Here is a 22,488-nt window from a genome sequence, read left to right as displayed (position 1 = left end):
ACATAATAAGCGGAACTTCGTCATACGTTTCGCTTTTCTGACGGGCAAACAACCACACAGTTTTCTTGAGTGCGCTCACCTTTGCAGTTCGATTAAGCTATACATGTAAATATTAGTCTAAGAGGAGGAACATTTGAGACTTGCGAAATATTCTTGTGTGTGCATTTTCCTAAGCCTTTGAACTTGTGTATAATAATGCATCCGTTGTTTAATCCTTATAAGTTCATTTCCTATCTTTATTGTTGTTATTCATGAATAAACAGCACATATATACTAGTGCAAAATATTTTTTTCTCACTTTACGGTCAACCTAGAAAACTTACAGTAATTTTTTTTTCTTCACAATAACTCCCTGTGAAGAATTTAAATTTGCAACAAGAAAAGATTGACCCTGTAGAGGCTTGTGGCAGGATCACTGTGCCCCAATGGTCAGCCCAAATAAGTGCTGTCCGAAGCATGGCGTCCATGACACGATTCCACCTCTGCAAATGCTTCCGGAGCATGCAGTCAGCAAAAGCACAGGATACATTTTGATTTCTGAGGAAGCTATCACTGAGGCATAGATTTGGATGGAACATGAAAAGGTAAACCTAAAATTTTGCTCCTATAGTCAAATATCATTATGATGAATATGGATATTATGAATTATGGATAAAGGAAGTAAATATAAAAGTTAATTGGCCATGTTTTACTTTAGTGGGGTATTCTGCTGCTATAATGACATCGAAAATGTGGTATCCAACTCAATATTTGTTACAGCAAAGTAAATTTTTGTTAGCAGGTGCCTCAAAACATATATAATGGTAACAAAGATGTTAAATAGTGTCGCCAGCAAATTGCTCAGCTGGCCTATTATTCAGACTCCCCTGCAGCACCACATGTGCCCCTAGCACTGGAATAACAATAACCGAAATTTAAGACACAGCACAGCAATTCATTGTGGCAAATATGGAGGTCACAAACAAAGTTGCCATCATGACGACTGGCATGAAACTGCAACTGTGGCTACCAGCTTCCGACGGAATGACGCTGGTTAGGCCTAGCAGCTTAAGCAGTGCTGCCGGCACTCTGGAGTGGCTGGTGACAAGACATTGCGAAAAGATCACCATCAACATGTTCGCATTCGTAAACCTTATCGACAATCTAGCACAAGATCAGACTAGACTGACAGCTGTTGTAGTGGAGCACGAATTCATGTGTAGTCCTCTCTGGGCCCAAAATGTCTGCAGCATGAAAAATGAAATGACACATAGGCGAAGTGCGTACAGTCGAACCCACTTATAACGATAACGGTTTTAACAGTATGTCGGTTATAACAGTGTACGGCACTGTCAACTTTTGTATGTCTTCTATGAGGAAATAACCCGCTTACTTCAATGTCCTCATGCTGCATTATCGGTTATAATGATGAAGTCTGGCTGCTGGGTGTCCATGCCAAAAGGTGATGGAATGCGAAATCCTTGAAAAGAAAAAAGAAAAAGTGAAATGCGAGCCGCTGCACGATCACCTGCCACTCCAACTGCTGCCGTGAGCTTCTCTCCATGACAGATGCAAGCCAGCTTCGCGTGCATCTCTCCCATCGCCCTTCCACCCCTCCAAACACAAATGGGCAGTGCCCAGACCTCTGCGCCGCGCCACCCTTCATAACACTAATGGATCGTGCCAACTGCGCTGACAATGCTGCAGGGGCTGTTCCCAGATTGCTCACACGGCCCTCACAGTTGGTTCTTCATTCTATGGCCCTCATTCTGCGCAACTTTGCTAATGGATTAAGTCACTCGTGCTTAATGTCTATGTTCGTTGCGTCGAAGACGTTCCTGGCCATGTTCTTCCTCAGTCTCGTTTGACTTGCCCCCGAAACGGAAGAGGGCGGATCCTGGATACCCGTGGATTGCCGCCAATGCATGATGTTGGCGGTGAAAAGAAAGCAGACTACTATAGATTTGGAAATGAAGTGCTCCTAATTGATGAGGTGATCGGCGTGAACATGTTTGTATCGGATAGTGACAGTGACGGCCACAGGTCAGGGCAGGCTGCCTCAACACTGTCCCCGTGGAAGGTTTTGTAGATGATTCAGTCCCTCAATGGCGTGTTTTCGCGAGGACCTTCCGCTTCACTACGTGGAGCACCTGGATGCCTTGGAGAAGGATGTTGGCAAGCTTCGTGTAAAGCAAGCAAGGCTGTCAAAGATGCAGTTTTCTCATGCAAGCCAGTGGGAAGTACGTGGTGAGATGCTTGTGGAAATCACGCCCCAGCATTTCTTCTGGATTTCTCGAGCTGAGATGCTGTTGCAGCAACCTTCCCCCATTTTTTTAAAAGGCGCCTTTTGGGACCACCAAAGTGATGCCTCTGCAGAGATCCTATGTCACTTGCTGCCCGTGAGTTTATCAGCTTGAGTTTATGCCTCCAGCCAACCGTCGAAACGCCCAGCTCGCCTGTGGTTACTGGAATACCAGACACGTTCGGCGCTCCGCCAGAATGCTCGCAATGCAAGCTGCTTCGATAGCTCTCACTTGGGGTCGTCTGCCAAGCAGCTGGCAAAGATTTTGGAGAGGCTTTGCGCGCGCTCCTAGAGCACCGGAAGTCGATGACACAACGTGCCATCATGACACAGAGCTATGAAGGTGGAGCTTAGCCCCGATCACGCGGCGAACGGGTTGAGGAGAAAATGCATGACTATGGAGGAGGTTAACTTGTCATTGTCTATAGCTCTCTTAATATGAGACATCTCACACAAATTGTGGTGCGAATGATTAACTTTAGCTGTACCCTACGCATCTACAAAATTTGTCCGAAAGGTTTCAGGGGCCCTTTAACAACATGCGATCGGAGCGCGCAGGAAGCAGAATTAAACAGTTAAATGAGTCAACACAATCAGAAGCCGGATGGAGGAAGGTGGCGGGGAGGCAAACTGGCCTCCCCGTCATTATAGCTTTCGCGTAACCGCTACGCCATCCCCCATTTTGACATGATTCCAATTCTTCTTAGGGACTTATTTCGAAAAAAATTCACCGTAATTTTTCTAGGGTGACCGTAAAGTGAGAAAAATATTTTGCATTGGTATATATGTACTCTTCACTCATGAATAACAACAATAAAAAAGGAAATAAACTTATAAGAGTTACAAATTTGACGCATTGTACATTATAGTTCAAGGCTTTGAAAATGCGCACACGACAATATTTCGCAAGATTGAAATGTTCCTGCTCTTACATTAATATGTACACCATAGCGTAATCGAACTGCGTAGGTGCGCGCACTCAAGAAAACTGTGTGGTTGTTTGCCCGTCAGAAAAGCAAAACGTGTGACAAAATTCCGCTAATCTTCATCTTGTCGCCAACCAGAGGCAATTAGTTTTCGTGAATCTCAAAAAAAAAAAAAAAAAAAAAAAAAAGGAAAAAAGAAAAAGAAGGCAAGGGAAACAATGCATGGCAGCATCACCTAAACTAAATGAGCGATGAACAAACGGTCGCCCTTTGAGTGATTAGTAACGAGATAGCCATCAGTTTTGCAAGCGCAAGCAGCCGAAACCACCCACGGAACAAAACCCAAACTGCCACCCACCCGCGCACACGCCAATGCGCAAGCAGTAGTATGTAGACGCGCGGGAGCGAACTAGCGCTAAAACAAACCATGCAACGAAAACCGAGAGGGAGCCACGCGAAAAAAATTCCCTGTATTCCCACATAGTGGCAGCACATGACAGAAAAGAAAAAGTTAGGAAATTGGTGCACTTTTCCAACATACAGACGGCGCCATAAATATATGGCATCGACCAGTTTGGGCTTCGTTTCTGGTGCCGTATATTTACGCCATTGACCCTCGAAGGGTTAAGCGGGTACGGTTTAACTTGGTTTTACTGTATTTGGTATTTGCACACCCGTAGTATTTATTCTCTCTCTCCAGCCTCATATCAGCAGGCCAAGATACCAACGGGCCATCGAAATCCTCAGGATACCTTTCTCTGGTCCTTGGAAGGCTCGTATTTGTTTCGTGTAGCCCTGATAGTCATTTCATTTTCCGCCAACATCTGTGTGTATGCTTATAACAAATATTGTAAAAAGGAAAGGTGCTTTCGTTGCTCGCACAACCTTATTATAACAAGGTTCGACTGAAATTTGTGAGGAGGGCTCTTGCAAAATCCCTGTAAACATTGTACCAGGTTTGAAAATGCTGTAAACTTGTATATCACATTTGTCCGCTTCAGATGATGTAGTAGATTCAGTTTACAGCACTGCAATATCTGAATTCAGTACTGTGTTATGCATTGTTAGCGCTACGCTTTACTTTTATTGAAGGTTTCTGATTTTTGACAATTTCTTGTAAAAAAAAAAGTTGTTTCCCCCGAAAGGAGTCGCAGCGATAGCAAAATATTAGACAACTACATGAAGCAAGGTTCGTAGTTTTATCAGCTGTAAAAATTGCAGTAAACATCTGCCAACAAATTACATTAGCAAGAATTGTGTCATGCACTCATGGGCAAACATAAATACCGTATTTACTCCCACGATGAACGCACATTTTTTCCCCGAAAGATGTGCGCAAAGTTGGGGGGGTGCGTTTATTACGCGAGATAATATTTTGAGCGATTTTTTTTCCACAACCACCTCTAAAAAAGTCACTGTTGCCAATATGTGAACCATCGATTGCAATTGCAAATGTGTAGATAGCTACATGAAGTAAGGATAGTAGTTTTATCGGCCATAAAAACTTGCAAACATTTGCTTCAATGCAAAGTGAGCGGCAAGAATGCAGCATGCATAAAGGTATGAGCTGCCACCGACTCAGTCTCCAACGCAGATCGCTTTGAAGGTGGGGTGCGCCGGAGTCGCTGCCGAAGTAAAATGCCGCGCCCCTTTCCCCCTACCCTCGCCCCGGCGCAATACGCACGACCAGAGACGGCACGTTTCTTTCCGTTTTTCCTCCATTGTACGGGGGAGATTCAGCCGCGATCATCTGCACCCCTCGGGCACGGTTGTGTAATATGCAGTCGCTGTAAGAGTACAATGCCGCCCGCCCCCCTGCTCCCCTGCCCGGGGGGCCTTTTGCACGACGAATGACGGCACTCGAGATGGGGCCGCGATCATCGGCTTCCCTCGTACGCTTACATTCATACGTACACCATGTGGCACGCACGGCGACAACCATGATGATGGCAAAAATGCGCCTGGAGCATTCATGTAATTGCTATCTTAATAAAAGTAGGAGACAAGGTATGATTCAGCATCCAACACGACATGGCGGGTGCGGACACAATTGCACCCGCCGGACGCCATATTAGATGCCGAATCATACCGTGTGTCTTCTACTTCCCAGCAGCAAGTCCAGGTGCAATGATTATGTAAGTAAAAGAAAAAAACACTTCTTGATTGGAAAAGTGGGGGCTATGTTAATTACGCAAGCACGTTCATTATGCAAGTAAACACAGTAGATTTCAGTTGGTGACCACGAACACTCGGTGTCACAGCATGAAGTATGGCAGAAGCAGCAAGCAAATTCTCCTTTATGCTGCCTCTCGCTTCAATGCTAAGTAGGTGTGTGATAACACAGTGCGCACGAAGCCATTCTTGTTTCGCATAAGCTTTGTACCCATCGCCAATTACCTCCAAGATAGGGTGCACACCGACAGTGGAAATTAGCCTGGCATGTCCACATAGTTGCTATTGCAATAAAACTTGAGGCCCCAAATCAAAATTCTGCTTCCTAAAGGTGACAGAACTCCCCCCCCCCCCCCCCTCCCCCAGCCCTTCTCTCTTAAACGCAACAAACTTCATTCAAATCCATTTGAAACAGTTGTCTAATGTGGGTATTTTGCATGAATTTCCACTGGGATATTGAGATAAAGTGTCCTCTTAACCTTGATTGTCATTTTCATGCTTTGTGACACTAAAGCAAGGTCGGGGTAGCAAGCTACATTCAGGAAACAGTGTGCCCTACATAAAACACAACTCTGCGCTTTGCATCTGCATTGTAGCGACAGTGCTACAGCGTTGGAGCCCCATATCACAGGCAGAGATTGCACGAGGCCAACTCACCTGTAGGCGACCGAGGCAACCTCTCCTTCCTCATCATCCTGGATGAACGGATTGACATTCTCAAAACCGTGCTTGTCCTCACCCTGAAAGAAAGGAGACCAAGTAATGCACTGCTTTAGGACCCAGCAACACACCATTAGAGGCAAAGGACAGCTGGGTACAGCTACAAACTGGCCCCATAGCACTTTGTCCATGTCTTATGCGCACCAACACGGGTGTGAAAACACAGCAAAACCATGTTTATTTTGATTTCATGGGATTGGCAAAAAAAGCGCCTGTATAACTGAATGTAAAATGGACCTAGGAAACGGTCAAGAAATGCTTGCCACATCAACATGTCTTTATTTACTGAAAAAATACTCGCAACCCTTGTGTAATGTCAGGTTCTTGGGAGGACATCGCGCACGCAAGGGCACTCTTGGTGCGAATATTAGACAGACCCGTTTCCAGACGAAATGCTATCTTTTCTCACTATACACTCATAATATTGAATAAGCTATATTTACAGCACCTATGCAGGAGCACTCAGAATAAAATGTCACTAAAGCTGGCAAGAATCAACAAGCAGGGCGCGATCACAGCTAGAGAGTTGCTCTGCACGTTTCACTACTTCACCCATTAATGACGCATTAAGTCAGAGTCACGGTGATTGAAACGCGGGTTCACTGAAAAACATTTTCGTCAGCCCAGATGTCGGGGTCGTTGCTGAGGATGCGACCATGGATGAACCACAGGGTTTCTTGTCGACGCTGGCCTCAACGTGATGCTTGGTGGTCACGACCAGCACGGTCGATGAATGGGTCCCAGCTGCGTTCTCCGGGAGACGTTAGTAGGGCCGGGTGCTGGATCGGCACTTAAAAATGGCTGGAGCACGGGTCGTAGCCGTGCTCTTCGGGAAGTGTTGGTCGGGCCAAGGCACAGGAGCAGCGCTCAGCGGGGCTCAGGCTGCGCGGCAGGCTCGGGTCCTGACCGGCCAGTCGGCTCAACTCGACTGTGGGCCGTCGTCCGTGGACATCACCGGAACAGTCCGGTCCCTTGGGATAGTAGGGCTGCCTCCTGGCTCTGCCTAGGCACGCTTTTCTTTTTGTCGCTCCACGGACCAGCACCACTGCCTTGTCGCCCGTCTGCCGAGCCCACGCAGCACACGCTCTCCTGCCTCGTGCTTCCTTCTTCCTTCCCCTCTTCAGCTTTCCACCACCTGTCTAATAGCCTCCTTTTTCCGAGCTGTTACTTGTTTCTCCCAGGGACTGTGTTGCAGTTGTTGACGCAACGTCTCAACACAAGTCTGACGTTGCATGCATCATACCCCACCTCGTTTCTATGTTACACAAGATTGGCACGGAAGCTACGATGCTCGTCATCTCTTGACTTATAAGCAGCCACACCAGTGCAAGGCACACATCTACATCCTAGTATAGATGCTTTTCACTCCAGTGTCGTAAAAATGTTGTTACTGATTAGCTAGTCAGCAACTAGTTGTCCATCGCGATAAGCCAGGGGGTTTGGCACCAGTGCCTGGGCCATGGTAGAATTGCTTTTCAGTTCAACGGCTTTTGCAGTGTTTACAACACTGCATCCCTTCAACCGAATCAAAGCAAAACTTCTGCAGGTGTATACTGTATTTACTCGAATCTAGGCCAGCCCCGATTCTAAGCCGACCCCCGAATGTCCGAAGCCAGAAAAAATTTAAAAATTTACCTCGAATGTAGGCCGAACAAGAAAGTGAGGACGGCATTCACGAAACGAAAACAGCATTTATTTAATATGAACATGCCGAGCTCACTCTACGGTATCATCGCCGCTAGCCAGACCGCACGCACGCTTGCAGACACGTGCAAGCTCACGTCGGCACGCCCACGCATGCGCAGACAGTGCGGCACGGCTTGCACGCATCGCAATTACAGCGAACAGCTTCCCTCTCTTATTGTGTGCTTATTTTCTTTATCGCTGTCATCTCCTCGTTGCGGCACACACAAAAAGCGTCCCCCATTACCCCTCCAACGACGGAAGTTTTTGTTATCGATGTCGAAGGTCAGCCCAGCTTGAACGTTTGATGATGTCTCTGTGGCTAGCACAACTTGTCATTTGAAAGTGGCACTGTAGTGGCATCACCCGTTTGATGCCATTACGGTAACGCCTCGCTATGGGCCACGCTCCACGCCGATACGACACAGGTCAAAATAGCGACGCCGCTTGCGTGCTTCAGGTGGCTACTGGCGCAGCTAATAGCGGCTGCGATACTGACTTTTTTAGATGGCGCTAGCTATGCATCATAGTTATCACTTTTAATTACAAACTGGTGCGTTTTATAAAAATCCTCACATCTAAGCCGACCCTAGAGTTTGGTATATGATAATATGAAAAAAAACTATCGGCCTAGATTCGACTAAATACGGTACGTGGTCACTATCATCACAATCACGAGTAGTGACCATGCAGTCTGAAGGCAGGCAGCCAATGTGATGCATAAGCCACTAAACACAAGAATAAAAAGACTCAAAGCATCCCTGCAGTTTACTTATTTACAGTAAAACCTTGATTATAACGAATTTGAATGGGAGGGGTCATAATTACTTTGTTATAAGCATTAGTTCGTTATAGCCACTATCCATTTCTATCCACAATCAGCAAGCAAGAGAGGATGTACTCACCACCAAATCTCACAGCAGCCCACCACGCCAAAAAGAAAACGGCCATCGCACGGAAAAAAACAAGCAAGAAAAAGACAGCAAGGAATTGCTACTTTACTCTCGCCAAACGGCTCATCACTGATAGATCAACAGCACACTAGCTGGCGGCTCACTTCGCAGAAAAAAATCCTTAGCAGTGTATTTTTCTGGCAGCTGTCTAACGTTTGTCTCCACCCACACCACTGCAGCTTCATGGTCAACAGACTGCGCTTCCCCGCTAACAGCCTTGCCGACGATGTCGTGGCGCTCCTCGAAGTGCTGCAGCCAGCCGACACTCGCCACGTAATTGTCGTGCCCCATGATGCACGCAAAGTCCCTCGCTTTGCGCTGCAACAGTGCCCCACTCACAGGAGTGCCGCTCGCTCTTGCGTGCAAAAACCACTTGAAGAGCGCCTTCTCCACAGCTTCGAAAGTGGGGGCTCGCAGCTTCTTTCTGTCGCATTTTACGCCACGTGCAACAGCACCAGTGACAGCTTCTTTGCTGCTCAAAATCGTCGACACCATGCTCAACGCTATGCCGAAATATTCGGCCACTTTTTTCTTCTTCGCGCCGGACTCGACGGCTTCCAGCGTAGCCACCTTCTGCTCGACTGATATCCATTTGTCGTCGTCCATCTCCTTTCTGGCAGTTGGAACTTGCACGAACAAATCGATAGAAACACTGATATTGTTGATGCACACGGAGGCAACAACAAACAACAACAAAGCCACAGTCGGCGCCGCCCCACGCACACAGTAAGAGCGGGCGGGTCCACCAGTTCCACAGGAAAGGGGAGGCCGGGAGACGCGAATGTCGCGCGCTATAAGACATTGACCTGATGGGTACTAAAATGGTCAGTAAATGCTCGTTGTGGAAAAAAAAAAAAAATCGCTGACGATTACGTTACTCTCTAATGCTTAATTTGAGCGTAGCTCCTCAGCTGTTTCAACTTTTCTATATACTGAGGCAAATAATTCGAGCAAGGCACGTATGTATAGTTACTTTTCATTCTTCACTTCTTCAAGAAACACTCCCCTCCCAGTTCTTGATTGTCATGAAGGTAGCTTTGTGGCCGGAGGAACAGATGGATATATGCTAGACTTGCTGCACCAATGCCTGGTTCGGTGTAGCACACCTCTGGATTCTGACGGTGATGGCGTTGGGCCTCTACTCGGGCAGCTTGTGTAGCAGCAGAGGCAAACGAAGGACTTCCACTGGTTGCCTCGCTCATGGCTCAGAAAAAACTGGCTGAGAATAAACTACTTATATAGGCAGGCGGATTATATTATAATGTAAACCGTCTGTGAGCCTCGGACAATCCGTCGGGTGCAGAACATTTTGCACCAGCCGCCGTAAACAGAGCGTAGCTTGGCGCAGCTGCCTCGATTATCGGGAGGTCGCGGGAGGCAGCCCGTAGGCACATATCGTATTTACACGATTGTAAGTCGACCCCCCCAATATCGCGTGACAGGAAAAAAAGAAAGAAAAAAAAGGAGAGCATACCCGAGGGCGCATTCGATAACGAAAATTTATTAGTAGCTGACATGGTCACTGGACTACTCGTCTTCACTAGTGCTGCCATCGTCGTCGTTGCTACGGTCCCACAGCACGTCGTTGGCCCGCGAAATTTCACATTTGGCAAACTACCGCACCACGACATCTTATGGAACAGCAGCCCACGCCGAATGCACCCAACCATACGCAGCCGTCAGGGAGGCTCTTTTGACAGGTCCGGGTGGCGTAATTTCGTGGTCTTCTGCCGCCAGCCACTTGTACTCACGGCGGAGCAGAACCTTAAAACTAAGGCGAAGGTCCGGGCTTGTTCCATGATCATGTCGCACTTCACTGGCAGGGACCGATCGCGCATTTCAGCGACGTACGCCGCAAGCTTAGCCTAAAGCTTTCTCAAATGCGTCCAGACTTCGGCACGTGGGAAATTCCTCACTTGCCGTCACAGGTGAAAATTTCGCTTCGCTGCAGTCGCCACTCTCGCACCGCCCGTTCAGAAACATCGAACTTGCAGCCCGCTGCGCAGTGATTTGTTTCTGCGGCGTAAAGGATGGCAGCCCTCTTGAACGCTGCTGCGAACGAGCACCGAATGATTAGTGGGCCTGGAGCACTCATGACGACTGAAGAAGCATAGAAGTAGCACGTAGCCGGCAGTCAAGTGGAACGCGTCAAACCAATGCCTTTTGTCAAACTATAGAGAAAGCTAAGTGCAACAGGCAAAGAGAAACCCACGAGCGGTGTCTGCTCTTCCGTGAACTACCGATGCTCCCCGCAAGCGCCGCCGTCCTGAGGGTGCCGCCGTGAATGGAACAGCGGCGCTTCCATCAACCATCGACACCCCCTCACGAGTGTTGTGTGCACTCTGAAACTCTCAAAAATGTTGAAAAACCCTTCCGAAAAGTGAACAAACACGCGGAATATCGAAAAGCTACGGGTGGGGCCATAGTGCAAACAAAATTGTATAGCTCTCGTTGGTCTCGCTTTTTTGGCGGTGCCATGTTTTGGTTTCGATTGCAAGTCAGATTTTCAGATTTTCAAATCTAAAAAAAGTGGTCGACTTACAATCATGTAAATACGGTAGAAATGTTGCACGGCGAAGAGATGGCAGCGACTGAATGCCGCTGACGCTGCTAGCAAGTGAACTGAAGGTGGCTTTGCGTTTTGGCTTGGGAAGCGTAAACCGTGATCCGCCGATACCGAACCGGCGCTTCGGCTCTGCCACAGAGGAGAGGGGGGGGGGGGAAGGGTGCACGCAATGGTGAACAGCGGTGGCTTGGGCAGCAGCACATCATCGAGATCAGCCACCACCGAGCTGGAGCTCTGATTGCCGCCGCACATGGGTGGCATAGGAGGAGGAATGAAGAGAGCAAGGCTCACGCCGTGCGCGAGAGATGGCGCCAGGAGCGTGTGCAGCTAGAGCAGTGCCCTGACGCTGGCTACGGAGCTGGTTATGGCAAGGCACGACAGCGCCGCGAAATGCAGGAACGGGCGCCAAAGAGCTGCGCTCTAAAAAAAAAAAAAAAAATGTTTGTTATACCCATTGCGAAGAAACTTTAGCTTCGTTAAAACGAGGTTTTCAATACATGGGTACCTATAGGAATTTCAAGGGGAATCACGATTGCTTTGTTATATAAATTGGTTTGTTATATCCCGAACCTCATTCTAGAATGATATTACAGAGAGGAGTTGTGGTCGTCACTGACAACTATGGCAATTCGTACTCTGCCGAATTGTTTCGGGTGGATGCTAGTACTGCTCTCGCATCACACATCTGCAGCCCTCCGCTCTTTGCACGCTTCAGGGATTGTCTGAATTAACCGGTGTGCGGCCGAATGCATCTGCGGTTGCAAGCATCTGGTGCCATCAAAGGAACAACAAAGGTAAACACCAAATGTAAATGATTTCGATGGCACCTGCTCGGGCCTAGCAACGATGGACTACACTACTTTTCGAAGAGCAAAACTAAACTTGGAGACTTTGAAGAAATCCACAATAGCCCAAAAAAGAAAAAAAATACATTGAAATTCATGATGTCTCACTGATGTACAGGATTTTAAAACGAAACTGTCATACACAGAACAGAGATTTGGCCATTATACTGTTCAGTAATCAACCTCTTGTGTGTAATTTAAAGAAAATAATGGTTTCGAAAGACTATCAGTCTGAAGACAAATTGATTTAGTGTATTTAATTTAGTGCCCCTTTAAGCCACAGCGATCACACACAGAAGTAGACCGACTCACCATTTTGAGCACTTGCTGTGAGAAGTTGTGGTTGATGAAGGTGGCCTCAAGAGCCAGATTGCGCGGAGAGTTGATGCTGTTGCCCTCCTCATGCGGAGGTTCCGATGCAGTCTCGTTCACAGTCAACAGGTCTGCACACGTACGGAGTGAGGAAGTGGGTGTTTCAAGGTGAGGCTCCCAATACCATTACAGGCACAATAAGAAACACGTAGTGAAGCATGAACTTGGGTGCGGTTATTGACTCAAAAGTAATCACAATCAATGTACAGTGACATCTTCGAAAAGTGAATAATATTCACATTCTACCAGTACTAAGATATGAGGCAGAAACTTCCAGGTTATCAAAGAAGCTTCAGTAAAAATAAAGAACTGCGTAACAAGCGATGGAACAAAGTACAGTAGACCCTCATTTGAACAAAGTGAATGAGACGGTGAAAAAATTCGACATAATCGATCATTTGAAAAAAGGGACTACTCCGTAAAAGGTAGAGTTAAAATAGCACTACCCCGTGGAAGTCTAATATGGGTGTCACGCCAAGCATTTCCGATCGCGATCGAGCCGGATAGGGATCAAATTTCTCAGTCGCAATTGCCTCCTTCGCACAAGCCGCGAGAGGGAGCCAGTAGGGTCCTGGGCAAGCCTGGCAACAACAAACTGGGAAGGTGAGCGGTGAGGGAAGGCACGTGCGGCGAGAAGAGGAGGCCAGGAGAGGAGAAACAGGGGGGGGGGGGGGGGGGCAGAGGCACTGAGCACCATGGCTCTATGCAAGGTGCCCCTGCCTCTCGATGATCAAAAGGACCTACCATATGGTACGTCTGCGCACAATCGTAAACATCGCTCCACAGTGCCTTCACATTTAACCGCCTTGTGAGGTGTGCAAGAAAGGCCACCGCCGTACTCACCAAACTCAGAGTCATCACGCTTGTCAAAGAACAGCTTGTCATTCACCCGCTGCAAGGGGAAAAAGAAAGCAGGGATACTTGTGAGAGAGAGAGCTCACAAAATTACGTCGGCACTGCAAGCTGAACATACTATGACCAAAGAAGAGAAATATTAGGCAACATTTACGTTTATCTTTTAACTTTCACTATACAATCAAGGCCAAGAGATATTACACATGGCAATAAAGAGGGGCCAATTGCACACTGGAAAAAAATCCATTCAGAAGAAATAAAACTAGTGGTGTCTACTCAATGCTAGATGAAAGACATAGTGCACCAAAAAGCTATCTAACCATGCAAAATGGTAAACAGCGTCAGTCAACGTGGTCACAAATCTGCCATGACCTTTACATTGTTACTTTAGGCGCAGGAAGGCAATTGTCACAGTAAGACTCTGACAATGAATTGGCTTTACGTATCAGAATGCCAATCTTGTGACCTTGGTACCAACGGCATGACATGCAATGTATAGGAACAACTAATTAATCATGTACATAAAGGAAAGTATGCAGCACAGTCTTGGAGAGGCAAAGCTCTCACAAAAATATAGATTTAGGTATTAAGTTATCTTATTTTCAAGGTTTACACATTAGAGGGGAACAGCACATTACAAAACATTGGAAGCATACGAAGAATTACATTGGAATAAAGAACTTGGAAGAACAATAATAAATATAAAACAGTCACATTCGTACAAAAATAAGGCAGAGCTAGAACAGAACTAAAAGAAACAAGCGTAGAAGCCTAAAAAAATTTTTTCAGATCAGAACAAATTAAGTGAAACTACACACACACACAAAAAAAAAACAGGGCACCAAAGCACTTCATGTGTGTTGCGAATGTGAAAGCATTAATGTCCAATTGAATGCCACAGAGCAATCCTTTGAGTGTTGCGCTGCGGCTAATATTTGAGTTGAGTTAAAGGAAAATATTCTGTCAAGCTAGAGTAATAAATTAGCACTCGAGAATCTCTAAGGCATCAATATTATTGTGAAAAGAGCCTTATAATCAAGGAATTGACGTAAATGCAGGACCCCATTAGAGACTCACCCGAGACATTCAAGTACTCGCCCGATGACGAAAGTCCTCATTTAAATTCTCTCACTAGTACTTATCCACTTGTTATAAAAACACCATTGTATTGCATTATAAGACGAAAGAAAATGCTACTTGTCCAGTTCCATTTCAGTTTTAGAAAAAAAGAACTCACTGACATTACCCTTCAGAACGACACTAGCGGTCAAAAGGTTTCGCATTCGCTCGACTCTGCGCCACCTGCGGTATCACGTTTCAGTAGTTTCGTTACCGCGTAGTGCTGCACTGGTTTCAATGGCACGCAAAACTTGCACAAACTGCAAGTAGCAGTGAATTCCACTTCCATGTGATCTCGCGGGATGCCTGAACGGTCCACGCCACTTGACCAAAAGCAGCTGCAAGAACAAATCCACCGCTCCATCTTGGCTCGGCTTCTCCATGGTTGCACATTTGTGTCTGGCGCCGTTTTACTCACTGATGGCAGCAAAGGGCGGATGGCATAAGTAACGCCACCGCCCCCCGGTTGGGTGGCTGGAGATTTAAATTGCGATAAAGGTATTCAGACCCTCCAGATGCAATTTTTTTTTAACAAAGCATTTTCTTGGCACGAAACAAGCGTTGCAAGATTTCTGCATTGGTATTTAAACAGTCTACGTTGACTTAGTATTTGCCTTCTGTGTCCCTTTAATCCTCCTTCCACCCGCCATGAATTTGGAGAGTTGACGATGGTGGAGTTCGCTGCCTGCCTCTTCGCTCGTTTTGCTGTGTTCTACCGCTCCTTTGCTTCGTCTGCGTTGTACTGGTGTGGACGGCCACGTTTCGCGACTGCCAAGGTTGCGTTACCGATGATGCAGGCACTTTGGGCTCTATAGCGGTACGTGCTGCCCGAGCCAGCAAGTGTTAGCCAAGGTCACAAGCGCTTGGGACGATGGCGTCGCAGCCAATGGGAAAGTTAGATGCCGTTCCTTTGATGCTACAGACATTGCCAGCTGTTTCACTCAATGAGCCATTTGACACTTCCACATCAAAACACAATCAATGTTACAGCTATTGTTGGCAGGACAATGTTACCCCCTAAGGGCACAACATTTTAAGAGCTTACCGCACCTGTACAACAATGTCCCAGGAGTAGACCGATCGGCCAGCGCACATGAGGCAGGCGATGATGGCGTCTGTGGCAAACACCTTGTACGACTGCCCTTCTGTCTTGGCTAGCTGCAATCGTGGGGATGAACAGGAAGCTCAAAAATGTAAGTCCACGAACACTGTGTAACTAATTCTGTTGCAACAACTTTCAGTTTTGAGGCAGAGCTTAGGCAAAAAAGTAGTAGTTTCACCTAAAAGATCATGCATTGATTGCGATAGCAAATTATTAGACAGCTATACAAACTAGGTATAGTAGTTTTGTCATCCGTATGAGCTTGTAAACATTCGCTTATTAACTAAATTAACAAGCATGCTGTCAGCACGCAATGGCAAACTTGAACACATGACACTCAGTGAGTGCGGACACTTGCTGTCTATTGCTTCCACGCAAACTGAGCAGCGAGAACACAGCATGCACACAGGCATGAGCAGTCGGTGTACCTAGACTGTGCGCCCAACGAAGATCGCTGTCAAGATACGGCCCGCGCGGGCGTGCAATATGCAGTTGCTGTCAGAGTACAATGTCACCCTCCTCTCTGCCCGGTGCCTCGCATGCGACGGAAGACGATGTGCTTCCTCCCCCACTTTCCTCCCTTGCACGCACGAAATTGAGTCGTGATCGTCGGCTCCCCTCACATGCTTTCCCTTGCACGTAGAGCACAAGGCGTGCGGCGATGGTGTTATGCCCTTGGACTTTATACGGGACATCATGGTGACAACGGCAAATATGCACATACAGTGTCCCTATTGATTGCTATCGCAATAAAATGTATTATTCTCAGAATACATCCACATTTCTCCACATTCTCTACACCCCTCTCTCACAATTTTGTAAGTGGCCGCAGTAGCGTATAGTACACAGTGCAGTTCACTTATAGTGATACTACATATAACAATATATTCAATATAGCAATGAGTTGACTTAAGAATATCAACTTATGCATTAGTGCTATGAGGGAAAAACCCATGTACAGTCAAATCTCGATATGACGAATCACGCGGGACCACCGACAATAGTTTATTATTCTGAAAGGTTGTTATAGTGAGAGCCCTAAAATTAAGGGTCGTGCCCATCAACCCATTAGTTCAGAAGCTGTCACTGTTTAAGCTATCCACAAAACACCACCGTTGGCTTTCGACTTGCACCGTTGTTGTTTACCGTAGATTCCGCCACCATGCACCACCGAAGCACTGTATAGTAAGCGTGACGCATGCAAAGCAGACGCTAACGCGAAGGAAACTATTGACACAAAGGAAGCTTCATGTCGCCTGCAAAGTGCAAGGCTTTTTGTTGTTTCTTTGCTTTTCATATTCCTTGCCGGGGTCACTTTAACTGTCTCATTTCGAAGCGGACAACTGAACTATGTCAACACGCAAGCTTGCGTAAATGACATTGTCAAGAAAGTGCAAAGTGCGACTGTGAGGCATCCCCGCGAGCATGGAGGTTACATTTCTCTACACACGTAGCTAGTGTGGCTGCAGAAAGAAGTGCAAAAGAAAGAAGAGTGCACAGAAAGAAGGGCAAATGAAGGAATACACACGCCTCCGTTGCTAGGCGACACTTGCCTGGGTCGAGCATGCGCTCACAAAACCGGATGCGTTGTTGCCTCTGCAATGGATAAAAACAGTCTCGCACGTGTTTTTATTAAGCGCCGTCTCAAGGTTATCCAAACTCGTGTGCTGAGGCATCCACTTTCTGCCCCTTGTCATCTGCTAGCCTACTGTTCCGGCTGCTCTGAAGGATACACGGAAATCTAACAATACGCAGATATCTCAAGGTTAGTTTGTAGTATTGAGGCATTGTTAACATGAGCACAAAAACTGACAAAAACTGAATAACAATTGCTATTCGGAAAAGTTTGGTATCCTGAAGTTCGCAGTGCTGAAATATTTTTATGTTGAAAACATAGGAAGTCAGCAGGAGATTTCTGCAAATGCGGTGTTTGTAATAACGAGGTTTCACTGTATAACAAAATTTTATTCACCGCATATCAGATATAACGATCAAAATTTTGCCTTCTGGATGGTGTTTTCCATGCAGAATAATTGTGATATTTGCATTGCTAAGTTCGCCTTAGACAAACGATGCCGTGACGGGGCGACAAGCTTTCCTATGCGAGTTCGTATCTGCTGCCATTACTGCGCAGCGCGTCCCACCCATGTGCCGATTGTGAAAGCCATGGAGAGCATTGCGAGTTGGCACAGCGCGTCCCAAGCTGGACCCAGCCACTTGGCGTCCACACGGAAATGCTCCGCACAGCCAGCAGACAGCCCAGTTAGTAGGAAGATGGCGCTGAGAAAGCACAAAGCTGTGTCGCTTAAGACGAAGCTGCAAATTTCGCAAAACTCAAAGAACAAGCTTGCGCAGGAGCGCTGCGATCATGACGGATGCAAGTAGGTGCCGCGCCGATCAACGGAAAAGGTGGGCTTTGTGCGCCAGGGTGAAACTGCCCATGATAGTGAAACCGACATGGTGGAAGCCGCCAACATTACTGAGCCCTGGGAGCATGTCGCTACTGAAGATGAAACAGGTGGTGCTTCGACGGAGGAGTATCTGAGGGCAGATAGTGCTGCCTTGTTCTGCAAAGAGGTATCCGACGGAGCGATCATTGTCGCGAAAGACGGCTGTATTGTGCAACGAAGGCGATGACAGCGGTGGTAGTAATGACAACATTGACAATGGCCTGTCTTTGACACCGACCCTAATCGAGTTGCTCATTTATTTCATGCAAGCTAAATTATTGCCGCCAGTGTTCACACAGCAGCTGGACGTGATGCACACCGCGGTTGTGAACCTAAAACTTGCGCGAATGTAAGTGCAGATTTCTGAGTATTTCAGCGTGCCTTACACTTGACACGCTGTTTAGAGGTACAACTGAATGTTTTATCCTTCACTGCCTGCTTTCTATGTCTGTTTATGGCGCAAGTGGCAAATTTGGTTTCGGAGCTACAAAAGTATGCTCGGCAGTTTTTTTCTTTTTTAAATGTACTGTATTTACTTGCCTAATGATCGCACCTCTGAATTTTGTCGTCAAAATTCATTTTTTCCCTTTCCCACGTAGTGGTTGCACCCCAAATTTGCCGCAGCTATATGTTGTGTGCCATGTCTAGCTAATGATGATCGTGCTCACTATCTGTCGAATGCTGTCTAATGCTATGCAAACGACTCTTCAAGACATGCCAAGCGGTCTGCACGCACAAAACAGATTCTTAATTGAGCAGATGCCCCATTTCATTCCTTTCATCACATTCCGCACTACCATAAAGAAAGAAAAATCTACAGCCAAACTTGCCTTGGCTTTGTTATTTAAAGGATTTATAATGGTTGTGGTCAACAACAACCACAAAAATGGCGCCTTTTGATTCCTCTCGTCCGCACTCATGGGCATGCAGCAAATCGCGAGCGGCTACAATAATAGCCACATTTGCACTGATACATTAAAAGTGTACAGTATTCATATGCTGATGCTTGTAACACAGCTACGATATTCGCCCACACTTAGCGGAAACGTACCGAGTTAGGATAGCAATGAAGACAAATGCCAGAGTTGTTGCAGCATGCCCGCCATGTGTTTGTATGTCACTGGCAGCTAAGTGCGCCAGTCTCTGTTTCTGTGCCTTCAATGTGGACATGGCTATGTTATTGCCGCAGACTTGCCGATATTAACTATACTATTCATTACTGATTGGGAAGAAACTGTCTCAATGCACGTAATGTACTCACGAGAAGAAAAAAGAATCGCGTTCGGCTTGCTCCGCTGACCGTGGTGTCACGCACTGTTACAGCGGCAGATACCTGTTGGTTGACCTGTTGTCATCCCACAGCAAATGTGGGATGAAAAAGCAATTTTTTCTTTACACAGAAAATTTAACCCGCGTAATGATTGCACACCTGAAAAAAGTGCGATCATTATGCGAGTAAATATGGTGTGTGTGTGTGTGTGTGTATTGTCATGGGGATGAGAGTAGCCAAAAGGGATAAGAAATTGTACATATTTACAAAATATATACAGAGAGAGACGGCTGCAGGCTAGATGGCAGAACAACACAAGCGCTACTCTGATCGCAGTATTCTTCCACGCTCGGCAAAATGCATGCTTCAGTGCGCGGGAATAGCGCGTAACAATATGACAGTCCAGATGTAGTGATGATCAGTTATATTGATAGGATTTTTCATTCTTTTTGATATTGTTGTAAGTGGACTGCACTGTACTGTGCATATAATAAATAGCACATATATTCATTTCACAGCAGGATGCACATATCTGGAGGTCCACACATGTACAATATGTTCGTAATATCAAGCTGATAATGACACTTGATCTCAAAGCAATGCCTTGGCTCACAGAACAGGGCGACAGGTTGATTTTAAACTACCTGAACTATTTTATTCAGCAGCTAAGTCGAAATACTGTAATAGCCCATGTATTTAACATGTATTTCAACTTTTATATGCTTGCAACAGAAATCCGAATAAACACACAGGCTTGAATAACAGTGACGTGTGTGAAGTGATGTTTGGGTCCGCAGGTAATCAGCCAGCAACTACAATAAAACAACATTAATGCGAATTTCATGGGACCGAGAAAGAAAATGTCCTAATTAACAGAATGTCAAATTATCGATGGTTCTTAAGAAAACAATAAACAAATGCTTGCTTCACCAACATGCTACTATTTGCTGAATGAATGAGCAAATCCTGTTTCTATTTTGCACAAAAGCAGTTCGGAAGCAGCAATTCTCGTCATCCCGTGACTGGTTAGCACTCGCAGTGGCGAAGGTCTCGCGACTTCCCCCTTCGCAGTGCAGCCATGGCAGGCGTCTTCATCTGAGACAACAAGCTTTTCACTACCGTGAGCACATCCAGGTAACTTTTTCGCCAGCGAGGTGGTCGCCAACAGATTGCCTGTCCATCACAGTGTAGCCGGTGCTCTTCATCCTCGACAGCTGTGCACCCGAATTTGAACGAAACTGCTGTTTGCTGCAACCGCTGCGGATTAAACTGTGGTTGGCATCGGTGCAATCACGAGCAGCAACCTTATGGTTCTGATAGCACATGACCAATGCATGCACCAAATCAAAACAAAACTACTGCTTGCCACAAGTGCAGAGACAAAACCATGGGCACAATCAATGCACTTATGGATGGCAACTACGCAGTTGCGAAGGCACGCAGCTGTAAACACAAGAATAAAGACTTTAAAGACACAAACAAGGGCGAAGCGTTCAGGCGCTGCTGTCATTTATGTACGATTTCAGCTTACGACTATGGTGATGGCAACTCCACCAATTCATTTCAGTTGGATGCAAGCGCTGCTCTTGCTCTTTTGCATCACACACTTACAGCACTCTGCGCTTGCCGAGCTCCGAGAGTTGTTGGAATGAACCGATGTGCGGTTAAATACGTCCAAATTAACGAGAGTTTGTTTGCACTAAATATTGCACATGGGTGTCAGGGCCAGAGGATGAGTCCGAATTGTCCATTTTCTGAATTAATGAGGGCCAAATTAACGAGGTTTTACTCTACTGTGAGTGTTTACTAATTCTGTATTGTGGGCCTAAAGCCAACAAAGCTCCAAACTGATTTTGTGCAGCACGAGCTAAACTACCGGCCACAGCATCTACGCTTCCGGACGACTTGTGGTGCATATCGGGCTGTGCGGTGGGTAAACATAAAGCGCACCTGTGGCCCCAGATGTCACGAAAAGTTCAAGAGAACTTTTAGTTAAAATCTGCAAACTAATTTTCCACTGTGCCGGAGCTCCAGAAGACGAAGTCAATTTTACCATTGCAATGTTTTTTTCAAAGTTCCCGAGTATTCCAACATTTTCACAGCATTGCCAGAGTCTGAAAAATGCTGGCAACTGTAAATGTGTTATTAGTCGCCTGCTAGTGGTTGCACTAATTTGTACAGCACTCCGAGTGCAGTTCAAGGCTCCAGTGAGTAGCCACATGCTGGCCCTGTGTAAGGCTCACCCCAGTAAAGAAATCCTAAAAACAAAGTGCCCATCTTAAACGACTAAATACGGTATGCGTTAACGGTATGAAACACAAATACACCTGGTTCTCGTCACTCCCACCATGATATATGTACCCCCCCGGTGGCTGGGGAAGGAAAGAGGGAAGAGGAGCCTCTCGCATCTACCGACCTGTCGGATGATGGGGTCATCAGTGGTGGTGACCTTGTGGAAGATGCGGTTGATGCGCTGCAGGGGCCGCTCGTTCTTGCAGGTGACCAGGTTGTAGGCCTTGTCGTAGAACTCGACCGCGCCGCACCGGTACACGTCGTGCCCCTCGCCCACGGCGGGCAGGGAGAGCTTGAAGAGCCGGGGGAAGTCCATCTCCTCCAGCACCTTCCAGCTGGGGCGCACGGCCACCGAGGCCTCACGGTGCTTGACAGGCACCTGGCCACCCTTGTTGTCAAACTTCTGGCGCATCTGCTTCTGCCACTTGCGCACCTGCTGCATACGCTCCCTGCACAGATGATTGGACAAGACCAGCGCAGAAGGTCACCATTGTCCGTGGAGATGAGTTAGTTCTAGAAATTCGGAGATCGTGTTTTTAATTTTAATAGTGATCATGTTTTTCATTTTCCACAAGATGTTTGTTTCATTTTACACAGAGTGTAATATCATCATCATCATCATCATCATCATCATCATCATCCTATTTTATGTCCACTACAGGACGAAGGCACCTCCCTGCGATCTCCGATTACCCCTGTCCTGCGCCATCTGATTATAACTAGTGCCCGCAATTTCCTAATTTCATTGTCCCACCTATTCTTCTGCCGTCCTCGACTGCGCTTCCCTTCTCTTGGCACCCGTTCTGTAATCCCAACGGTCCACCGGTTATCTTATGGCGTTTTTCACTAGTCGATTTGGAGTGACCGCCAAAATCCTCGAGC

At 46.6% G+C, this 22,488-nt stretch overlaps 1 protein-coding gene across 1 annotated transcript in view; it reads right to left on the bottom strand.

Annotated features, from left to right (window-relative positions):
- Nucleotides 1-22,488, bottom strand: part of LOC142590617 (eukaryotic translation initiation factor 3 subunit D-like) — a 71,228-nt gene that overhangs the window by 32,835 nt on the left and 15,905 nt on the right. Inside the window, exons 5-9 of the mRNA XM_075702943.1 lie at nucleotides 21,731-22,055; nucleotides 15,543-15,650; nucleotides 13,362-13,410; nucleotides 12,459-12,589; nucleotides 6,037-6,119 (exon numbers count right to left, since the gene is read on the bottom strand). Of these exons, the coding sequence (XP_075559058.1) occupies nucleotides 6,037-6,119; nucleotides 12,459-12,589; nucleotides 13,362-13,410; nucleotides 15,543-15,650; nucleotides 21,731-22,055 (696 nt within the window). The remainder of the gene's footprint in view (nucleotides 1-6,036; nucleotides 6,120-12,458; nucleotides 12,590-13,361; nucleotides 13,411-15,542; nucleotides 15,651-21,730; nucleotides 22,056-22,488) is intronic.

Source organism: Dermacentor variabilis, chromosome 8 (assembly GCF_050947875.1).
Source record: "Dermacentor variabilis isolate Ectoservices chromosome 8, ASM5094787v1, whole genome shotgun sequence".
Classification (NCBI taxonomy): Eukaryota; Metazoa; Arthropoda; class Arachnida; order Ixodida; family Ixodidae; genus Dermacentor; species Dermacentor variabilis.
Note: the sequence above shows the minus strand (reverse complement) of the source record. Positions and strands in the feature narration are given on the sequence as shown.